This window comes from Leguminivora glycinivorella, chromosome 4, assembly GCF_023078275.1.
Source record: "Leguminivora glycinivorella isolate SPB_JAAS2020 chromosome 4, LegGlyc_1.1, whole genome shotgun sequence".
Classification (NCBI taxonomy): domain Eukaryota; kingdom Metazoa; phylum Arthropoda; class Insecta; order Lepidoptera; family Tortricidae; genus Leguminivora; species Leguminivora glycinivorella.
Genome location: NC_062974.1, coordinates 27,313,433 through 27,336,384, shown reverse-complemented (window position 1 = coordinate 27,336,384; position 22,952 = coordinate 27,313,433). Strand labels below are relative to the sequence as shown.

Genomic DNA, 22,952 nt, shown 5'->3' with positions numbered 1-22,952 from the left:
CATTGTTAGATAGCCTTTAAGTGATATAGCGGGCCGCGGGGCGCCGGCCGGGGGCGGGCGGCGGCGCGGGGGAGTGCGAGCGACAGGGTGAGTGCAGAAACATTGCAGAGGACAAGTCAAAATACTTATAGGAAACAGTGCAAATTCACGAAAGTTATTCTAGAAAACTATTCAAAAGTAAGTGCGTGGTCGTAGAAAAAGTATTGTATGCAACGGTGTTTCGGCTTCGCCTCAAATTGTTACCCACGCCACTCGTCTTTTTTGACCTCCTTTAAACGCCTGTTGCATAAAATACTATTAAGTACTTGATTTTTTTAAATATTATTACAGGATTTTATTTAAAATTTCATTAGGATGCGCGAGTTTACGTTTTGTGGACGCTGTCATGTGTCAAAAAGAGGTTCTTACAGCTCTGGGACAATAGTGTAAACTTGACCACTTATGATAATAGCATATAGCTATCTCTATCGCTCTTACGTATTGGTTGTCATTTAGTTTTGTGTTATCTTTAAAGGTAAGCATCATACTCACTAAAATACAGCGGCTGTACTATCGTCGTTCGCCATTCATGTTTCGTTGAAGCAGGAAACGTCAAAATCAAATACAACAAGGCACTCCTGCGCGACGCCGCTTGTTTCCGTTCGTGTATGTGACATTGGACCGAATTAGCTTTTAAAATCATATTCCTAGCTTTTGTCCGCGGCTTTGTCTGAAAATGACGATGATGATTGGTGAACATTTTGATTATTATGTCCATTTTGGGGACTAAAACCATTATAGAGATGAAATATTTCGGTGCAACAAACACAAAAAGTTGAGTTATTAGAATTCTTAGAAGATAGAAGAAATATTTACACCGTTATTTATTACGACCGGTCTGGCGCAGTCGGTAGTGACCCTGCCTGCTACGCCGCGGTCCCGGGTTCGAATCCCGGTAAGGGCATTTATTTGTGTGATGAGCACAGATATTTGTTCCTGTCATGGATGTTTTCTATGTATATAAGTATTTATATATTATATATATCGTTGTCTGAGTACCCACAACACAAGCCTTCTTGAGCTTACCGTGGGCCTCAGTCAATCTGTGTAAGAATGTCCTATAATATTTATTTATTTATTTATTTAATTTTATTTACTTACATTCGAACTACGTTTAATTTTTTATTTATTTATTGAAAACAAAGATTACAGTTTCTAATTTTTTTCGCCAAACTTACATTTAACGGCGAAATGAAGCACTCATTTTCAAAGTCCACCTATTTTGACCCAAGCCGTAGCGGTCGCGCCTTGCAAGAACTATTAGCTAGAATTCGTGGTGAAATTATTTTATTTCCTAATTATCATTTAAATAATACCATATTGATCCTTGTTAAATACCTACACGTACTAAGAATAAAAACAAATAAAAACGATTCTAAACGTCGTTCATAATAAAAAACGATTCTACGAAATTATCATAACACCAACAAAAATAAATACCGTCGAAGTGATGTTCTTAGTTTTGGTTCCGTAGTTCACGCTCTGGTGCCGTAGCCGAATGACATTTCTGCGACGCGAAACGAAAACGAAACGCCGCGAAAGGTAGTCTGGATCTGTCGCGCCAATACGCACGAGCGATAGAGATGCCATCCGGTTACGCACCCGATCATTTTTCAAAGTATTCGTGTTTTTTTTTATACCACGTCAGTGGCAAACAGGTATACGGCCCGCCTGATGGAAAGCGGTCACCGCAACCTATGGACGCCCGCAACTCAAGGGGTGTCACGTGCGCGTTGCCGACCCATTAGAAACTTGTACACTCCTTTTTTGAAGGTAAAGGTGTTCAGGTAAATGTATAAATAAAGTAAACGAGTACCATTTATAAGAGTTTACGGGAATTCAAACATGGGAACTTCTCATCCATACTAGCTAATATTATAAATGGGAAAGTGTGTGTGTCTGTTTGTTTGTCCGTCCTTCACGGCAAAACGGACCGACGAATTGTCGTGATTTTTTAAGTGGAGATAGTTGAAGAGATGGAGAGTGACATAGGATACTTTTTGTCTCTTTCTAACGCGAGCGAAGCCGCGGGCAAAAGCTGGTATCAAATGCATAGTCAACTACACATGTTTACTACGGAACTATAACGAGTGATATAAAAATTTTCTCCGAAATTGATAATGAAGCAAACTCAGAAGTTTCCACCTCGCATTGAGGAAAAATAGTGGAAAGAAAAAACAATAATAATAATATCCTCTAGATCTTAAACTTCAAAACTGTTCATGCTTCAATGCGTCTCTTCGCAATAGAGGGATTCAGTGACTGGGAGAATGGGGGGGGGATGGTTAAATAACCCATCACCATCATTTTAAATAGGGTTACCAGATATTTATTTATTCCACAATTTTCCCTAAAAGTACTCCTTTATTTTCTCCATGCCAAAACCGATGACGCATCTATTGACTACTTAAATAAAAAAGCACATAATTTTACAACAACCAACGTGGGCAGATGACTCATAAATCTCAGAACTCAACGGGAAAAACGTTAGACAGCTTTGACAGAAGTTAAACGAGTTACCTGTAACTAGTCCCAGGGTCGTCTAGAGCTGAAAAGTTATATTTTCATACCAGTTTCATAATGATAAACGTAGGTACTAACAGTTCATGGCCGTGACAATGACGTGAGGAAAAGTTTTTCCTGTCATCTTTGTGAAAAGTACAAGGAACTTCCTGCTAGTAACAGGTTTAGAATAATGTAAAAATAATATTCTTGCAATGTATTTACTGTTTTACATGATTTGAAACGAAATCAAGTTAATGATGAGATGGCGGGTGATAGAGATGTATGGAAGCGGAAGACATGCGCAGATCTCAAGTGACTGGGATGGGGGGCAATTTTTGAATCTCGCATACGAGATTTTGTCACTAAAATACCGGTTGAAAACGGTGACTTGCTTATTATTTTCAGTGAAATTTTCTGAATTCGAACGCCTGAGACTCAAAAATTGGCCCGAAGGGCAAAAGAATTATCATGTATTTTTACAGTTTTAGGGGATCTGGCTTTTCTGTTAGATACATCGCTATGGTGTTTTAAAGCTGATTTCCCTATTATAAATTAATTTAAAAGAGATACTTACTTATATAAAAGTTCTTGACAAAGTAACTTAATTTAAGTATTTCAAGGTGATTTTGTTATTTTGACCACATACTGACCGGTGGATATGAGTCATTCTGAACAACTTTTACTGTGGGGCCAGCCCTAAAATTGCGGGAAAAAAATCTGCCATTTCCATTAGACAAAATTTACATGTAGGACTGTAGGTACCCAAATGTTATGAGAATTTAAAATCAATCGGGTTAGAACAACAAGTCTTTTGTTCTGAAGTAAATTTATCGTACCATCGAGAGCAAGTCAAAGAGATCTATTTGTAAAGCTAGTGTTCAGACAGTCTGAATCTAGGACATGTGCTGTGGAAGTTATTCCAATGCACGAATTAATGTAGGATGATTGGTACCGAAATATATATGACTGCAATTTAGAAGATCTTGACACAGTATAATATTAGATAGTACAATATTACGACCGGTCTGGCGCAGTCGGTAGTGACCCTGCCTGCTACGCCGCGGTCCCGGGTTCGAATCCCGGTAAGGGCATTTATTTGTGTGATGAACACAGATATTTGTTCCTGAGTCATGGATGTTTTCTATGTATACAAAGACCTATATAACTTCGTATAGACAGATAAAGTCTAAGAAAAAAACGTACCCCAAAACCATACAAAAAAAGGTACGGTGAGCTAGATGGCGATACACCTTTGGGGTACGCTCGGCTAGATGGCGCCAATATTAATATTTGTCATTTTAAAACATATCAAGCTAAGAATATGGGCCAAATTGTCAAAACTGAGGTTCAAAAGTTTTAAGCCTGTGTCGAGAGATGGCAGTCTATGCACTGTGATTACACATTATCCTTTGACAGTAACTCTCTTTAATACTCTATCCTCTTTGATGTATATAAGTATGTATTTATCTATCTAAGTATGTATATCGTCGCTTAGCACCCATAGTACAAGCTATGCTTAGTTTGGGGCTAAGTTGGTCTGTGTAAGGTGTCCACAATATTTATTTATTATATTTATTAATTTATTCGCTCATGAAATAAAAAATGTTATAAAGGTACAGCGGGGCAAATCTCGACTGTGGGGGCAATTGTAATAAGTCCATTTTTTCCATTATTAGGTACACTATAGAATAGAATAGAATAGAATAATTTATTGAAAAAACCTTATTGCTAATGTTACATTTATGCGTGACTATGATGTTGAGTTCTACATGTACCCACTGAACATGCCTATTACCATATATTGGACACTGTATATTTTATTAATGCAAACATTTTTAAACATGGAAAGAATGGACCAGTTACATTTGCCCCCCAGACCCCCCAGTCAAGATTTGCCCCACTGTACCTTAATCCATCCATACTAATATTATAAATGGGAAAGAGTGTGTGTGTCTGTTTGGTTGTCCGTCTTTCGCGGCAAAACGGAGAGACGAATTGACGTGATTCTTTAGATGGAGATAGTTGAAGGGACATAGGCTGCTTTTTGTCTCTTTCTAACCTCCCCCCACTTCTCTTAAATGGGGGGGGGGGGGTGGGGGTGGATGTTTGTATAGAGCATTCCGAAATTTTTTAAAGTAACGCGAGCGAAGCCGTGGGCACAAGCTTATGTATTATATAAAAAAAAAAAAAAAACTTAACACGCTCGCTACAGCAATAGAGGTTGCTTACCTATGTATAATGTAACTAAGCATTTTGATTAAATCGATTATGTACTAATAGTAAATTTTAATCAACGTTCAATTCGTTTAAATAAAAACCGACTCCACAGTTTTAAATTGTTATCAATAAATCTACTTTAACACATTTTTACTCGACGGAATTGTAAACAAACGTAAAATTAGTGCCAATTTTTCTTCTGATCAACATTGACTGCATTTAATTTAATTAGTACTTAGTTATTTATGTAACCTTTTTAAAGTGACCATCTGATGGTGGTTAACTGATTCTGTTAATTAATTAAGGTGTTATCTGAGCTTAAAAGTTCCTTTCAGATCTGTCAGATTGTAGAACTTCTAATTGAATGTATGATGCGTTTTGAATCTCCAGTTAATGTCGCTTTATTTATTATTAATTTAAACCCTATTTTCCTAATATGTATAAATTTAGTTGGATTTGTTACCTTGAAGAAATAGGCAATTAAAGATCAAATTGTCATTCCGTTCGACACATTATTGTTTAGTCTATGATTTAAAAATAAAAATAAAGTCATTATACATACATACATACAATCACGCCTGTGTCCCATGAAGGGGAAGGCAGATCACATGAAACTACTCAAGTTTCAGTGCCACTTAGCAAATAAGGGGTTGACTGAAAACGAAACTGTGACATTGCAGTGACAGGTTGACAGCCTCTCGCCTACGCCACAATTTAACCCATATCCTACAGTCGCCTTCTACGACACCCACGGGAAGAAGGGGGTGGTGAAATTCTCAACCCTTCACCACACGGGCAAAGTCATTATATCTACCTATGAAAAATAATATGGCATACATAAGCATACTTCATAGCAAATACCATGCATAATTAGTTAGTCTGGACCGACTCTAATTGTAAGCTTTCAACGCAGCTATCAAACTAAAGAGTATAAAGACAGAAATATTCAACACCCAAAGCCAAAAGCTTTTAAGATAAATACAAGCAAATAAAGGTGCGACATACAATGATGCAATCCTTGCCAACAAACTATAAGATGTAGCTTTTCACTGTTATTTACACCACAACGCAAATAATGAGGGTAAACCTGCCAAATTCAGAAGCTCTGTCTCAGGACATACGGTCCAGATGTGGGACTCCCGGTTTCCTGCACTTTTAAAGCTGCGGTTTTCACTTAGTGTTCAGCATAGCAACACCAAAATTTCGCGTCATCACTTACCATCAGGTGCGTAGCCGAATGACACAAACGCCCACGAAACGCTCACGAAACGAAACGCTCGTAGATATCTATCTCTATCGCTCTTGCGTATTGGCGCGACAGGGCCAGACTACTTTCTGCGGCGTTTCGATTGCGTTTCGTTTCGCAGAAATGCCATTCGGCTACGGGGCCTGAACAGTTCTGAGCGAGCATTCGTTCGTTTGTGCACCGATAAAGATATGGAAGTCAAGTGTTTCCATCTGTACACGAACGAACAAATGCTCGCTCAGAACACTTAGTGTAAACGCAGCTTAAGATATTTACCACAGCAACTAGAACTCCCTCTTTTGATTTGTGAATTTGAAGATTTGAAAATTGGAGAGTGCGCTGAAGAACTGTAGAACCTTGTTCATCCGTCCCCATTTCACCATAGGACCACCAGACAATCGGTAATGCGGCATCGCTTCACGGTTAATATTCCGAAAATACGCACTAAGCGTTTCGCTTCAACATTTCTTTTGCGAACCGCCAAAGAGTGGAATGCCCTGCCTGAGTCTGTGTTTCCGCATGAGTACAATCCAGGACTCTTTAAAGCAAGAGTAAATAGGTATCTCATAGGTAAGCGTGCTCTACCTATTCAAACTTTAAAAAAAAAACAGACATTTATTTCCCACTGCGTTATCATTTTGCTCCATTTGTCTCCCCATCTCTTCAGTATGTCCATCCCAGTTCCATTTTAGCGTTTTTTTTGTATCAAACATCAGTTAATCCTGTTTTGTCTCTCTGTAACTGATCATATTGGTCATTAAACCCTAAAAATAAGGTTTAAAAATTATTTTAAATTAACAGTGTGCATGGTACAAAGCCAAGATTCACAGGGTCTCTCGGTAGAGCAGTACAAATGTTTAGACTGTCCACGCCTCATAAGCTTGCAAGTATTAATAGGCGGTGGACAGACAAGTGCTATTGTTTCGGTGACAGTGTTATAAATATCGCAACATGTGCGTAAACTGTTAGGTTTGAGCTTTTCTTAGCAAACTTTTGCGGTTTGCAAATTTTACTGTTTGCACAATTTGTTGTATTTCCGCGTGGTGATGGGTAGAATACAGTTATTTTTTCTTCTCTTAATCTAGACCTATAGTTTTCATTTTTCTTTAACATATATGTTTATAAAAAGCACAAGTAATACAGCTAGTATAGTATAGTAGCTGTCACGGTATTAGCATTTTTTTTTTTATTAGACTCTTTATTCATTTTAACTCTTAGGCTAGGTTTTTTTATAATATGATTATAAAAGTAAAATACAAAACCACTTACGAAACAATACAAAATATATAAACACATTATAAAAAACCTAACCTAGGGTGCCGCCAGCAGCGGGGCAGGGCCCAAGCTGCCGGTGGTTAGGGCTGCAGAGAGAGGAACCGTCGGACTATCCGCGCCGTGTCCAAGATCACCGCCTTCTGCATCTGGCCCTTGATCCAGCCACCTAGCGAGAGTCTCTTAAGATGTTGGTCGAGACTTTTCGCTAATTGACTCTTATTATTATGAATTTATTATTGATCTTTTCATTAATTATTATTGACTTACTTTAAATTATTTATTTACTAGTTAAAATTGTAGGTATTTCACTAATGTACCTGATACTCAAAAAATTTTTTTTATTTGAATTTAATTCTGATTTTAATTCTTGTTAAATTAGTTTTGTCACATTTTTAGCTGTAGTGTAAATATTGTATTTGCGTGCATGTCTATGTGTTTTTATGCAAATATATGAATGAATATGAATATGAATACTTTCCTCTCGTGTGTGTATATTATATTTTGAGATCGAGTAAGGAACGCCGAGATCCGTCATCGCACCAAGGAGAAAGACCGTGGTTTCGTCATTACCAAACTAAAATGGAGTTGGGCGGGACATATTGCTATAGGCAGAGTGATGGTAGGCTAGGTGGACTAAAATGTTAACGGAATGGTGACCGCTTACGGAAGTAAGAAGCGCTTGGCATCTGTTAGCTCGTTGGGTGGATGACATCCGGAAGATTGCGGGTCACAACTGGATAGACTAGCCCAGGACCGGGAGAAGTGGCGTACTAGAAGAGAGGCCTAATGCTCAGCAGTAGGTGATAAAGGGCTGAAATGATGATGATGCAGATGATGTATAATAGTATAATGGTCCTATGCTGTTATGGGCGATGGGGTACCTATCACTGCAAAATCATTATTTCGTTAACTGTGCCCCCTGGGTTGGACTTGCGGCTGCGTAATTTCCTGACACCAATTTGCCAAGCGAACGTTACGTTCTTCTAAGCCGTGGCAAAAAAAGCTAAGATTACTCAAAAAAGATGATGGGAAGACTGGCAGGTCCAGGGTGCCTATCCACAAAATTTTACCAAATTCGCAGTGTTTAAATATGTTCTTAACTAATTAGCTCATTGCTGGGTAAAGGCCGCTAACCTGATTTTCAATAAGTTCCGATTCTCGATTTCTTCCAGCAAGTTAATTATGAAACTGTCAAAGTCGTCCCACCTTTGTCTGGGCCTACAGCTCGTCCACGCTTTTTATTAGGAATAATTTTTTTATTTCCCAGAAAATTGTAGTGAAAATTGACACTAATTTTAGATATTGAAATGACTGAAGTATCACGAAGGTAGCCTAGATCTATCTTACTTAATAATATACCTATTAATATCTACTAGTAGAAAATTAAAATAATCTACTCTCTCCTCGGGCCGGCCTTCCCCGTCATCTCTGTGGTGCAACAAGGTGAAACAACTGAACATTATTTGTTAAACAATTTTGTTATGACATTTCATTAATAGTTATTTCTCTGATGACAGCTTTACGCTTTCTTTAATGAGACGTTTGGAATTTTGGGATAAAAATAAAAAGTGAATTACGTTACTGTTTGTATTCTTTTTTGTGTTTTGCATGTAAGAAAAGGTTAAGAATTTCACCACCCCTTTCTTCCCGTGGGTGTCGTAGAAGTCGACTGTGGGATATGGGTTCAATTGTGGCGTAGGCGAGAGACTGGCAACCTGTCACTGCAATGTCATAATTTCGTTTTCTTTCAACCCCTTTTTGCCAAGAGTGGCACTGGAACTTCGGTAGTTCATGTGCTCTGCCTACCCCTTTGAGGGATGCAGGCGTTATTGTATGTACATATGTTTGTATTTCGAGCTTATGATATAAATATAACGGGTTATAATTGTCTCATTAATAGACTAATTTTGAGAGAGAAAATTTACACAGTCATAATGAGAAGTTTCTACTATGTTACTTAGTTTTACTTATTTAGTTAATAGGTACTAAGTACCTACTATTACTTTTCTACCTTAGGTATAATGTTAGGTAAGTTACTAAGGTCGGGTGACAGCAAAGCTAATCACTCCTAAAACTTTTCTTTTGAAAAACTGTAACTATTGTCTTGTTATGAAAATTGGAAATTTCAGTTCAAAAATTTTACCTCCTATTATTTTAATAAAATAAAAAAATCTGACCTCAGCTGCCACGCTTCATCGATTATCTGGCCGTATTAAAATTTGATTTTGTCTGGAAATTTTCTTATTTCTTCAGAAATTAAAATTATTTATAATAGCTAAAGCTGTAATAATATAATTATCAATAATTTTTCAATAATATTTTTAATGCTAATGACAAAAAGCTAAGTGCGTCAATACTGTTTGTTTATATAATCGGGAATATCGCAAATTTCCGTGCACTTAGTTCTATATTTTTCAATGGCAACGCTTTGAAGTTATTTTTGTCTACGATTTTTTTTTTAATTCAATCGGGCTGTTTAGACTAGTGGCCGTTCGTTCACGATTCGAAGCGCATTGTAGCTTGTTTTTCTTTATCGTTATTTCACATCAGTGTGACAACCAGCACGGGAAGCATGGTCGCGCGATAGACGATAAAATATCAGGTCGTCCCTATCGCACTTACAAATAGTGCGATAGGGACGGCCTGCTATTTACCAGTCAAACAAAATGTGAACAAATGACGCTTGTATTGCCGAATTTGACCGATAGAGGCGCCTGCTAGCCATGCGCGCCTGACTGACTAGTGTCAATGTCAAACGAAAACGAATATTATCTATGGAAAGCGACGCCACTGACGCCGACGATGTAACGGATTTATTGTTTGCTGGACTGCTGGTGCTGAGTGCTAATAACGCTGCGCGCACACGGATGCAACAGTTGCACGGCGACATTTTTTGTCTCTGTCGTGCGTCTAAGGAGTGTCGACAGACAAAAAATGTCGCCGTGCAACTTGTAATATATATGTGCATAGGTGCATTAAAGGAAAGTCACACGTCCGTTTCGCAAGCTGTTTATTATGAGACTGAATGGCGGTAGGTTCATAACTGCCTACCTATATACATATCATTACTCTCTTCTTAAATCTAACATAGGTATTATTACAAAATGAAAAAAAGGTCAACTCTCAGTCGGCCAGCAAAAAGTCTAATCATAGTTCATCGTTAAAGAAAATTATCCGTTAAAATCTATAACAAACAAAACCACTATATCTTACTCTCCTCTTAATATAACGTAAACAATTTGTACCTATACCTAGATACACGTCATAATGCACAGCTGGATTGCCTCATACATGTATAGGTATACATGGGTAACCACAACAAGGGCATGCGTATTAAGAGGCCGGTTCGATGGGTAAAAATTCAGTATCCGTCAAATTACCCCATTTACACACACTAACGCACGTCACACTCACCAACATACTTTTCGCACACCACCGCAATTTATTGAAAGAGGTCAGTGACCCTCATAGAGGAACTTAAGACAGGTCTATAGTTTTACTGAAGATCAGTTGTAACGTTACAATCCCATCAAAAACATTAATGTGAAATGTGAGCCAAGTTCAATATTATATAAGTATGCCTTGGTTGTTGACAATGTTGACGTAAACGACAAAATCATTGAGATCTAAAGGGTGCCAAGTTCAATGGCCAGTCCTCAATTTTTTTTATAACAATTGATAACATAAAATATCATTTCTTATGCATTCATTCGTTAACACACACACACAAAATAAACGTTACAAATAAGAAGACGTAAACAAGAAGACGATGCTACGAAATGGTCTAATCTTCCGATCAGACCATCCGGTGAAACAATCACGATAGGTCACAAAAATTATAGAAAACATACATTATAGAAAATTACAGAACCATATAGATTATAGAAGCAAGTTACATTATATAAAAAAAAAAACACAAATTATACTAGTACTACAGGCTTTTTAACCTAAAACTGGTATTAAAAATATTACCACTTGTATCGTACCATCATATCGGGTCAGACACCGCTTGGCTGAACATTAAACCAGCTATTGCAACCAGCACGGGAAGCATGGTCGCGCGATAGACGATAAAATATCAGGCCGTCCCTATCGCACTATTAGTAAGTGCGATAGGGACGGCCAGATGTTTTATCATTTATCGCGCGACCATGCTTCCCGTGCTGCGCCACAGTGTAATGCTACGCTACGTGCATTAACGTGACAAACAAAACAAGTCGAAAGAACTGCAAATCACGCCTGTATCCCATAAAGGGGTAGGCAGAGCACATGAACTACTCAAATTTCAGTGCCACTCTGTTCAAATTTCAGTGCTACTCAAATTTCAGTGCCAAGGCAAAAAGGGGTTGAAAGACAACGAAAATTGTGACATTTCAGTGACAGGTTGCCAGCCTCTCGCCTACGCCACAATTTAACCCGTATCCCACAGTCGACTTCTACAACACACACGGGAAGAAAGGAGGTGGTGAAATTCTTGCAAAACTAAAATGGATTTTTATCAAATTACACACAAAATTATACATTTAACTACATAGGAGCAGCATAGCTACATAGGGCAGTTGGTAGTGACCCTGCCTGCTGCGCCGCGGTCCCGGTTTCGAATCCCGGTAAGGGCATTTATTTGTGTGATGAACACAGATATTTGTTCCTGAGTCATGGATGTTTTCTATGTATATAAGTATTTATATATTATATATATCGTTGTCTGAGTACCCACAACACAAGCCTTGTTGAGCTTACCGTTGGCTTCAGTCAATCTGTGTATTAAGAATGTCCTATAATATTTATGTATATTTATATTTATTTTATTTATATTGTATTTATAGGAAGAATCATTCAGGGCGAGAATTACAAGAAGAGCTAAGATAATGCGAATGAAACTTGACCTAAGTGACAAGTAGAAATATAAGTAGTAGGGATGTACCGACTATTTAGTCGCCGACTAGTCGGGAAAGCCGACTATCCGGCCACATTTGTAGTCGGCGATTAGTCGGCGACTAGTCGGCAAAAAAGGCCGATTAGTCGGCACTTCATTAGTGATAGAAAAACAGTACAAAATTAAATTACCAGCTGAAAATTATGGTTGTATTATGTAGCTATTAGTAATTCCTTTTTTTGTCAAAACAATAAATATCTGTTATCACCACAGAAATAAATTTCCTACCTAGGAATCGACTTCATAGGCAGGATCACTACTCTACTCACTAAGCCAAGCCGGTTGTTAAAAATGGAAAATGTATATAAATATTGTCATGAACATCTGTAAAAAATCATGAAAAGCGCGAACGAAGGACCAAAAATGACATTCAAAATGTGAATTTATCGAAAATTATATTCTGGCCGACTAGCCGACTAGTCGGCCGACTAATCGGCCACCCAAGCGCCGACTAGTCGGTAGTCGGCCTAGTCGGCCAAATCAATAGTCGGTACATCCCTAATAAGTAGGTAATCTACAGGCAACTTGTGTCATGTATACAGGTTTCCTGGTTAAGTTGGTGGCTGTGCAAGTATTCTATAAGCTTTGTTTTGAAAGTGTGAATACTTTGCAGATTCCTCAAGGGCGGCGGAATGTTATTCCAACACTTCGAACTTTGGTATTTATAAGTTCCTCAGAAAGCTGCCGAAGCGTGGCGTGGCGTCAGCAAATGGATTCAACATTGACGGCGGTCGCGAAGCTTAATACAAGATAACTTATTAAAAAGATATGCAGGCGATTTATACTTCAAGACTCCGAAGAGTAGACAAGCCAAATGAAGCTTACGACGATGCAGCATTTTGAGTAAATTATGCTGATTAAGGAAGGGAGTCACGTGGGCTCTCGGTGGAATATTGAAACAGTAGTGCGCACATGCATTTTCCAAATGACATCTATTGAGTATGAAACCAATTACTAGGGCTAAAAAAATATGATTTTCCATATGTATTCGCAGTGCGCACTGATGACTATGCCGCAAGTTGGTATGCGATTGGAAGATATAACTAAAACATAGGTATGCGACCCGATATGGACCCGTTACAGGCACAAAGTATAAGTAAAATGTCCTAATAGAACCAGTTAAGTGAAAAAGTTTACTAAAGTTATAAAAAAATATCAGATTGTTTCCTTTATATTCACCTAATGTTATATATGCACATAATAATTATGTATGTCGCAAATATCAATATAAGAGCCAAATTTAAGACGTTTATGTGAAATAGTTTTTGAGTTGTGAGGGCGCCCAAAGAGGCTCCAAATGGTTCGTGTAATATTACACACGAATCACACGATGCTGTCTGCCAGTTCGGTTACTTGAACTTGGCTTGACACGCTGCCGCGTGTTTAGACTGCGAACAGTGTCAATCTAGTGTTACCATATCACACGAATTCACTCCGATTATTTTTCAAAATTTATTTGTGCAAACACCATATAAAATCAAAATGTATTTATTCTGTCCAACAAGTCTGTCAGTAAATAAGAACAAAGAAAACTATAATTATGCGTCCTTTTCTTTAGGGTGCTAGAGAAAAGGATACCTATAGTTTTCTTTGTTCTTATTTACTGACAGACTTGTTGGCCAGAATACATTTTGACAGACTTGTTTGACAGAGTATAACTCTGGTCTAAAAAAAGTGCTTCGTTTATTCTAATTATAAAGCCTATTCCGCATGAATTAAAATAATAATTTTCGAAATTTAGTTAAAGTTGTCTGAATCTAAGGTTACGTGCATCGTGTGCAAACACCATTTAAAAAATATATTGAACATAAGAAAAATGTAATACACTTATTTAATGCATTACTTTTTTAATGCATGTCTGTCAAAGCAGAGATATATGATATAAAATAATTACTCGAACAGAAAATCTAAACAATTAAACATCAATTAAAAAAAAATCAAACGAAAGCATTATTTATTACTACTTGACAGAACAATTTTGTGATAAGAGAATGGCAGAACAATTAATAAAATCGCCATTTACGTAAATAATCGTTTATAGAATATAATTATAATGATTAATTCTGTTAGTTTTTTCATACGCCACACTGAATGTCTCTTCGCGGAAGAAAATGTGTCACGCATACACTGACACACTAAATAGTGTGACCAGTATAATGAAAATAAAGTCCAACGAGTTAAAATTAATTTTAAAACTTTTTCATTTTAATAAAGTTTAGAAGACAAAAAAATACCTAAATTGCTTATAATTCTATCAAAGTAACATATATTTTTTAATTTCTCAACAATAATAAGTCGTAAACAACAAAAAAAGACAATTTTAAATCGAGACTCTTTCACACGTCACAATATTTATTTACCTTATTACTTTTGAACACATTCATAGCACTGGCAATCTTTTTGTATCCGTATATGACTTCTAGTGTCAAAAACAAATGTCATTGGAGCAAATTTGGCGACACGTCTGCTCTGAACGAGCTCGATCGAGCGTCTGAGTCCATAGAATCTGTTCGCAGTTTTGACGTTTGTATGGAAAATTTACGAAAGTTTATATTCAACATTGATTTTATTCGTTCTCTTTGTGAGGAAAAATATGAAAAGGTAATAATTCTGTAGCCCAGTTATGTAGCTTATAGAATAACATTATTTTAAAACTAAAAGACGGTCGTACATATTCAAATTTATCAAGATGCCGACAGCAGCCAACCGCATTTTAGTTACAATTTTAAGTAAGTATATATCTAAAATTGGAAGTGTTTCCTGATTTATATTACACACTATTTTGCATACACATACTTAAAGTTTATAATTATCAAGAAAGCCTTTTGTTTGCCTAAAAAGTTTTCGAAGTAATTGCCATTTGATTCGAAGTATTTTCAGACAGAAATTGATTTCGTTTAACTTCCATTTACTGTATTTTAGTAGCATAATAATACACATGTAAACTACTGAATTTTTAGTTTAGGATATAAATAATGCGACGATATCAATTCTAGCAGTCTAAAGCATACAGAATTGAGCTGAGCTCACTCAGACGTGACCACTATTTGCGGGTTTTCTTAAACGAGCGTCAGGAAAACACTCATAATTAATTCAGGGAGTAACTTTTCCTTGATGTCAACTACTGATTTTGTAGATAAGAAGACGCGCTATTTAAAACAAGTACTGTTCTTATCAATAAGTATATACTGAGACTAAAACCAGACGTAGAAAACTACCAATTTTGCGATTTTCTACTTTTTGACATTGACGGACTCTTAAAATAAATAATAACCTAACCACAAAATTAAAATTTAGAAAAAACTTCCAACATAGTGGACCGATTTTCATGAAACATGGCTAAGAACACTCCCGACTAACTCAGCTTTCAAACAAAAAAAACTAAATCAAAATCGGTTCCTCCGTTCGGGAGTTACGATGCCACAGACAAACACACACACAGACAGACAAACAGACAGATACGTCAAACGTATAACACCCCGTCGTTTTTGCGTCGGGGGTTAATAGTTATTTGTTATACAAGGGGGCAAAGTTGTATTTTAACGCCGAGTGTGGAATTGAAAAACGAGCAAGTTAAAGGATTCTATAGTTGAACCACGAGCGAAGCGAGTGGTTTGAGAATAGAATCCTGAACTTGGGAGTTTTTTAACACACGAGAAGTCAAATATATTATTTGCACCCGAGTGGAACACAAAACTTTTTCCCTCACTATAGCGAGGAAACTACAACGCAAAAAATGCGTTTATCACTGCTTCCAGTAGTTCCACAGGTGGTAAATCATCTTTCACGAATCGGGTTATATAGCCACAAGCGCCGCTGTCCCTAGATCTGAGACGCTGCTTGAATCATCTGTAAAGATGTACAAGGCCTGATGATGAAATCATCTTTATTACTAGATTCACCTACTTTTATCAATTTTAACGCAGTTAATTTTACTTTATTCAAGGTCAAATTACTTTACCCACTAGTGGATAAAATGCGTTTTTACCCGCTGGTATTAAAGGACAAAACACGTGTTTCCGAGCTAGTGAGGGGAAAAATACAGATCAATCAATCAAACTATACTTTTTTACCCGTACCCCTAGTATATTTTAAGTTATTTATTTTGTATTTACATACTAACAACAATGATGTCAATTGGTTCTTAAATAAACGAAATTGAATTTAATTGAATAATCTTAATTTTCATGTCATACTTAATTTTTGAAAATTTTCTTAGCAGCACTGTACTGTAAGCGTGATTGCGATGCCAATGCCATTCAATAATAACTGCCAACGTTGTCACTCAGACTACATGGTTCCAATTCCAATATATAACTAAAATAAAAATTTCAGGAGTAAAACATTGATTTAAAAAGCTAAAAAGCAATTTCAAAAAAACCGGCCAAGAGCGTGTCGGGCCACGCTCAGTGTAGGGTTCCGTAGTTTTCCGTATTTTTCTCAAAAACTACTGAACATATCAAGTTCAAAACAATTTTCCTAGAAAGTCTTTATAAAGTTCTACTTTTGTGATTTTTTTCATATTTTTTAAACATAAATGGTTCAAAAGTTAGAGGGGGGACGCACTTTTTATTCCTTTAGAAGCGATTATTTCCGAAAATATTAATATTATCAAAAAACGATCTTAGTAAACCCTTATTCATTTTTAAATACCTATCCAACAATATATCACACGTTGGGGTTGGAATGAAAAAAAATATCAGCCCCCACTTTACATGTAGGGGGGGTACCCTAATAAAACATTTTTTTTAATTTTTTATTTTTGCACTTTGTTGGCGTGATTGATATACATATTGGTACCAAATTTCAGCTTTCTAGTGCTTACCTACGGTTATTGAGATTATCCGCGGACGGACGGACGGACGGACGGACAGACAGACATGGCGAAACTATAAGGGTTCCTAGTTGACTACGGAACCCTAAAAAAAATATTGCACTACTTACCTACTTTGTTTTTACTTGACTGGTAATTTTTAAGTATTAAGCACCTACGCGTTTCATTTAAGTATCATAAGAAATCGGAATATTTTTATGTTGGAAGTTATATTTCAGGTGTGTCACGTACAAACAAACAAACTCATGCGTGATGAGAGTCTAGTAAACAAAAACAAATAGACAATGTATCTGGGTTAGAACTATTTTGCCAGGGTTTTAAATACTTTTGCGATATTGTTTTGGCAGTTTGAGGTATTTGAAATCGCTACTGTGTAAGAATATTGAGAACCACGCTGCTACGACTAGTTGTCTAGCAAGCGTTTTATTGAGTTTTTATTTCCGACTACAAACCGCATGGGAACAGCCGACATTTAACTTTGTAACTTATTATGTTTACTTTCCATAAATTTGGGTTAAGCGCTCTGTCTAATATTTATACATTTAACCTGGCATCGCGACTGCTTCACTTTAACCGAATATTATATTTATAAACCAGACTTACGTAAAAGTTCTTTCGCCTTGACAGAGAGTACGCAAACCCACGAAAAGCTTAGCAAATGAGTGACGTCTCATCTCTGAAATATATTAGCTTTTCCTTGAGGTCAGTCGCTTCAGTTTTAATTAATTGTGTCCACTCATTTCGTAACTCGGACTTCGTTTGTGTAACCGGTTAAAAATTGGCAGTTACTCGATTGTTATGCGCGTTTACTTCGCGTTGGTGTTATTACCGATATTCTCAAACTTGTTTGTATGAAACTGTGTCATACGGAGCAAATCCATCTTTCTTTTGTTTATAAATAACCTGTAACCGGAACAAGCTTTCTGCCCCACACCGTCTGTAGGTGCGCCCGCGCGACTCGGCAGTCTCTCTGCGACCTCCGCAACGCGCGCAAGCGTGCAAGCTCCGCTACCAAACAAAACATTTCTTAACTCGAGTAAACAAATATGGTCGCGTGAACATGTCGTTCTGTAGAATCACCGGCCGCAGCCGCGGGCTGCCCAAGCCCAACTACTTCCCGCTCCTCGCTCCGATCTCTCCAGCGGACGCCAAGCGATGCTGCAGGATCACCGGCAAATCCTACGGACTGCCTTCTCATCACTACATTCCAGTGCTTCTGACCGCCCGCTCCGGCAGAAAGAAGTGCAAAATCACGAACGTCTCTGGCGAACTCGGCCCGCACCACTACGCTCCAGAAATTAACTATGGCAACAGAAAACATAACATTCTACCGGACTTCAGATATATTTTCCCCGTATTGGACGGCTCGACGGAGGCGCAAAAGGCTTTAATGGATATGCTGCTGACGAAACAAGTTAATGATGACAAACGTTACGTGTATACGGTACAAGAAAGACGATGCAGTTTAGTGTTCTCCGCTCAAATGGAGCAGGCAGTGCGCGACGGTGATGTTAGAGACGTGATGTTGGCGAAGGATTCGGACACAGTGCTTATAAAAACGAAACATGGTCGCAGTGTTTCCATGGACTTTAAGGATTTCACAGAAGACATTGAAATGTACGAAGGTGAAGGGCCTAATGCTGAAGTGCTGTTACAAAGGGAAAAAGAAGAATTAGCAGAACGAAAAAAGAAAAGAAAACGTGCCGCTGGATTATCTTCAATGAAGAAAATATTTGAAAACAAAGAACAACTGGCTGAAGTACAAGAGTTGGAAGAGGAAAAGCTAAGGCAAGAACGCCTCGCCAAAAAAGCTAAATTACACACTAAACATGAAAATCACGACGTTAAAAGCTTTAGTTGCAACAATTTCGACGTGAGCCATATGCGCTCTAAGTCTAGTATAGTTAGTTGCACCGCCGAGTGGACGGAGCGAATGCATCCGTTAATAGAATCGTGGGACTGGGAGCAGTTTGAGAAGGAAGCGGGTAATAAACAAGTAATCCCGACTGCAACCCAATTGCCGACACCTGTTAAAATAACCCCGTATCACTGTGAAGCTGAAATTTACGAGTCGGAACAAAATATTAGCGATGTTTCGATTCCACTGGAAAGTGTGCCGTGTGTGAACCCCCTTAAAGTTCCAAAGGAACGTCCCTCCGAAACAATCTTAAACGCTGTGAAAGAATTAAGCGAAGAGCGTTTGAATGAGACGATGAATATTGAAGAGAAATTACTCTCCGAAAACAAGGTTGACATGCTTCCGTCGTTGGATATATTACCGGATATTATTAAAAATATAAAGAAGGGCAAGAGAGAAAAAATTGCTAAAGTTTCTGGGTTGACGATAGACATAAATAAAGCGAAAAAGTTTATTCCCGGACAACATGTCAACACACCACAAGGCCCAGTATTTGTTCCGGGCCAGACTGTGGAAACGCCAGTTGGTCCTGTGTTTGTTCCTGGACTTAGTGTGAATACCCCCGATGGTCCAGGCCTTATACCGGGACATATTGTTACAAACGAAAGCACCAACGAACCGTTCTTCCTCGCGGGGCAAGTGCTACAAACTTCCAATGGAGAGGAATTTGTATGTGGACAAGTAATGAAAAACAAGGACAATGGACACCGCTTCACTGAAGGCCAAACAGTCGTATCTGAAGAAGGCTTGAAGTTTATACCAGGAAAAGTAATACACAGCGGCTCTGAAGAAGTATTTGTGCCTGGCCAAACGATAATGACTCCGGAAGGCGTTCAGTTTATTCCTGGTCAAACTATGACTGACAGCAAAGGAGTTATTTTTACACCTGGACAAAACGCAAAGATAAATAATGACTGGCAGTTCGTGCCAGGACAGGTGGTGCATCAAGATGACGGATTGCAGTTTGTGCCCGGAGCCACAATAGCGACTCCAAATGGACTGAAGTTTGTACCGGGTCAAACCGTTTCCGTAGACGGGGAAACGATCTTTGTACCCGGTATCACCAAAACAACAAGCAGCGATAGTTTACAATTTGTTCCAGGCACCACAGTGGAAACAATCGATGGACCTAAGTTTATTGAAGGTCAGATAGTACATACCGAATTTGGAGAAAAGTTTATGCCCGGCAAAACTATAGTGGAAACTAACGGACACGTGGAATTTTCAGTTGCCAAGTCCGTAGAAGACATCACGTTCTCAGAATCTGCTCCTACTGGATTACCAATCGATATCAAGACATGCTCGCTGTCTGAGGAGTCTTTATATGTGTTCGGACACATGATTCAAACATCGAAGGGTATCGAATTTTACCCCGGCCCAAGAATGCCGAATATCGATGGCAAAGTGGTCCCTGGTCGTCTCGTTAAGAATGAATTAAACCAATCACGCTTTGTCCCTGGAATGATGGTGGAAGGTGTGTTTGTACCCGGCCAAATAGTATTCACTGAAAATGGAGAACAGTTTGTCCCTGGACAAGTGGTAGATACTACTGATGGACCCAAATTTGTTCCTGGGCAAGTAGTTAACACAAGAAATGGGCCTAAATTTGTTCCCGGTCAAACTATCCATACTATCGATGGTCCTCGATTTGTACCAGGACAAATTATTGAAACTAAAGCTGGCCCAACTTTCATACCTGGCCAAGTTATTTCTACGGAAGATGAAGGATCAAGGTTTGTTCCTGGTCAAGTGGTTGATACCGAAGAAGGACCTAGATTTGTCCCAGGAAGAGTTATTGAAACTGATGACAATGGAGTCACATTCGTGCCTGGACAAATTGTTCAAACTCCTGAAGGACTCAAATTCATTGCCCCTGACCTTACAGAAGGCGAAGAAGGTCTAGAATTCTCCGTACAAAGTTTTGTTGTTACTCCAGAGGAGTTAAAGTTATTGAAAGTTAAAACAAATCCAAACGATACTACTTCAACTAAAGGAGAGTTAAGTATTGATACCAAAATGTTAAGGCAGCTATCTGAAGCGGGAATGTCGATCGGAAGACAAGTACCAGCCGAATTACCTGCTATTAGTGTCATTTTAAACCACACACGTAACGTTGAAGCCTTGAAAGCATTTGTCACTGATTATGGTCTTAAAGACGAAATAGCAAACCAATTGATGGATGTCATTACGTCAATCATTGAAATGAGTGCCCACCTGAAATCTGAAATACACGAAAACGACGAAGAAAAAATAAATGACAGAAAGAGCAGAATTAATAAGAAAAGATTAGAAATGCAAGAGACAGGGCACGTTGGCGGTAATGGCCAAAGTTCACAACAAGAACATGTGAAAAATTCTATAGCGGCTGCAGTCTTGGCTGCTCTTGTTACAGCTGAACAGTTCGAAGAAATAAACAATAACAATGGCAGAGAAAAATATAAAGTAATCCTAAAATCTATTGACACTATTTTGGGCAAAACCATCGACGAAGATTTGGTATCTGCAATGTTCGAAATTCTACAAAAGAATGAAGACAAGGAATTCTTATGTGAAGAAATTTTGGAAAATACTACTCAACCAAAAGTAGAATTGATAAAAATTGCAATTAACAGCTCCTTACACAAAAATGCTATCAGCGAAGAAGAAATCATTGAGAAATTTGGTGACTTCCTGAGCAGTGAAAACGAGGTATTAGGACCAGCTTTCAAGAATATCACCAAAAACGACTCAAATATCTTAAACCATGTATTGAGTCATATTTCAGACTCGATCTCATTTATCAAAACTGAACATGAAGCCACAGAGACACTCCAAAAAGCTATCGTATCTGCTGTACAAGAGGCGAGTGCGAAGGAATTAGAACTTCTAATAAATGACACAGAAAGTAAAAACTTAAAAGAATTAATAGTTCAATCCGTTGGTTTGGCTAAAATTCTCGGAATGCGTGATGTCGCCGCTAGTCTCTTGTCAGTTGTGAACGACGAACAATGTTTATCTAAAATAGCAAGCGACCCAACGAGTCTAAACATTTTGAAACGTCTGACAGTCATGCGGAAACTCGCAGACAAAACACCAAGCTTACACTCGGCTTTAAAGAAATTGGAGACTGACCCAGAACTGGCTCGAACAGATCCCAAGCTACGGGATTTGGTGAGAGAAAGTGGTGCGCTCATGATTGTTCCTGAAGAGCCGGCTTTGATGACATCAGCAGATGTGCCTTTGAGCTTGCTCGACCCTGAAAATAGCTTAGCCATGGAAGATTTCCTTTTGCAGCATAAAAAGCATAAAGGAGCTTTATTGATAATGAAGAGAGGTCTCCAATGTGTAATTCCAAGAGAAGCTAGCCGAGCTGTATTGTCAGGACAAGTAGGTTACACAGTTCTGGACGAAAGTGGAATTAGGCATTTCGAGCCATTGAGTGTTTTTTCAGCCTTAAACTTGAGTCAACCTACTGCACATCGGTTTTCAATGTACAGCTGTCTAATCGCTGATAATCACGAGGAAGATACGGAAGACTTAACAGGATACTGTAATGGTATAACTAATAACCAAAGGATCAGACTAGGCGGATGGTCAAGCGGGAGTCGCCGATACAGCGGAGTTTTGCTCGATCGAGAAAACACTAGAAGTCGAATGAGTAGTTTGGATTATACACCAAGTTACAAACGGTACCCCTCGAGATCTCTCTCAAGATCGAGATCTAGTTGTAGCAGAAGTCCTCCTAAGGTAATTTTAAAGAGCGTAAGCCTTCTTTTAAATAGACTGGATATAAAATTCGATGGCATGTTACGACAATGTCACATAATCCAACGTATCTAATTTCTGAATTCTGAAATACTTTTTCAAAACAACTTCAAACAATATCATGTTTTGTCTTACGAGTAAAATCAAAATAGCATTTTACTGTTATATTTCAGTATGTTTTGTTGGGAAATTTCGATTTAGGACACTTCTACGGTTGCGTTTAATACAAAACCAGCCA

General features: G+C 38.1%; 1 protein-coding gene across 5 annotated transcripts in view; it reads left to right on the top strand.

The window, feature by feature from the left end:
• The window catches only part of LOC125225432 (obscurin), a 174,448-nt gene that overhangs the window by 22,998 nt on the left and 128,498 nt on the right, over positions 1 to 22,952 (top strand). For 4 of the 5 annotated variants that reach the window (XM_048129159.1, XM_048129161.1, XM_048129160.1 and 1 more), the window contains exon 1: positions 18,016 to 22,696. The exons of the other annotated variant lie outside the window; for it this stretch is intronic. In XM_048129159.1, the coding sequence (XP_047985116.1) occupies positions 18,113 to 22,696 (4,584 nt within the window). In that variant the 5' untranslated portion in view covers positions 18,016 to 18,112. Of the gene's footprint in view, positions 1 to 18,015; positions 22,697 to 22,952 lie in introns of those variants that run through there. 5 annotated transcript variants of the gene reach the window in all.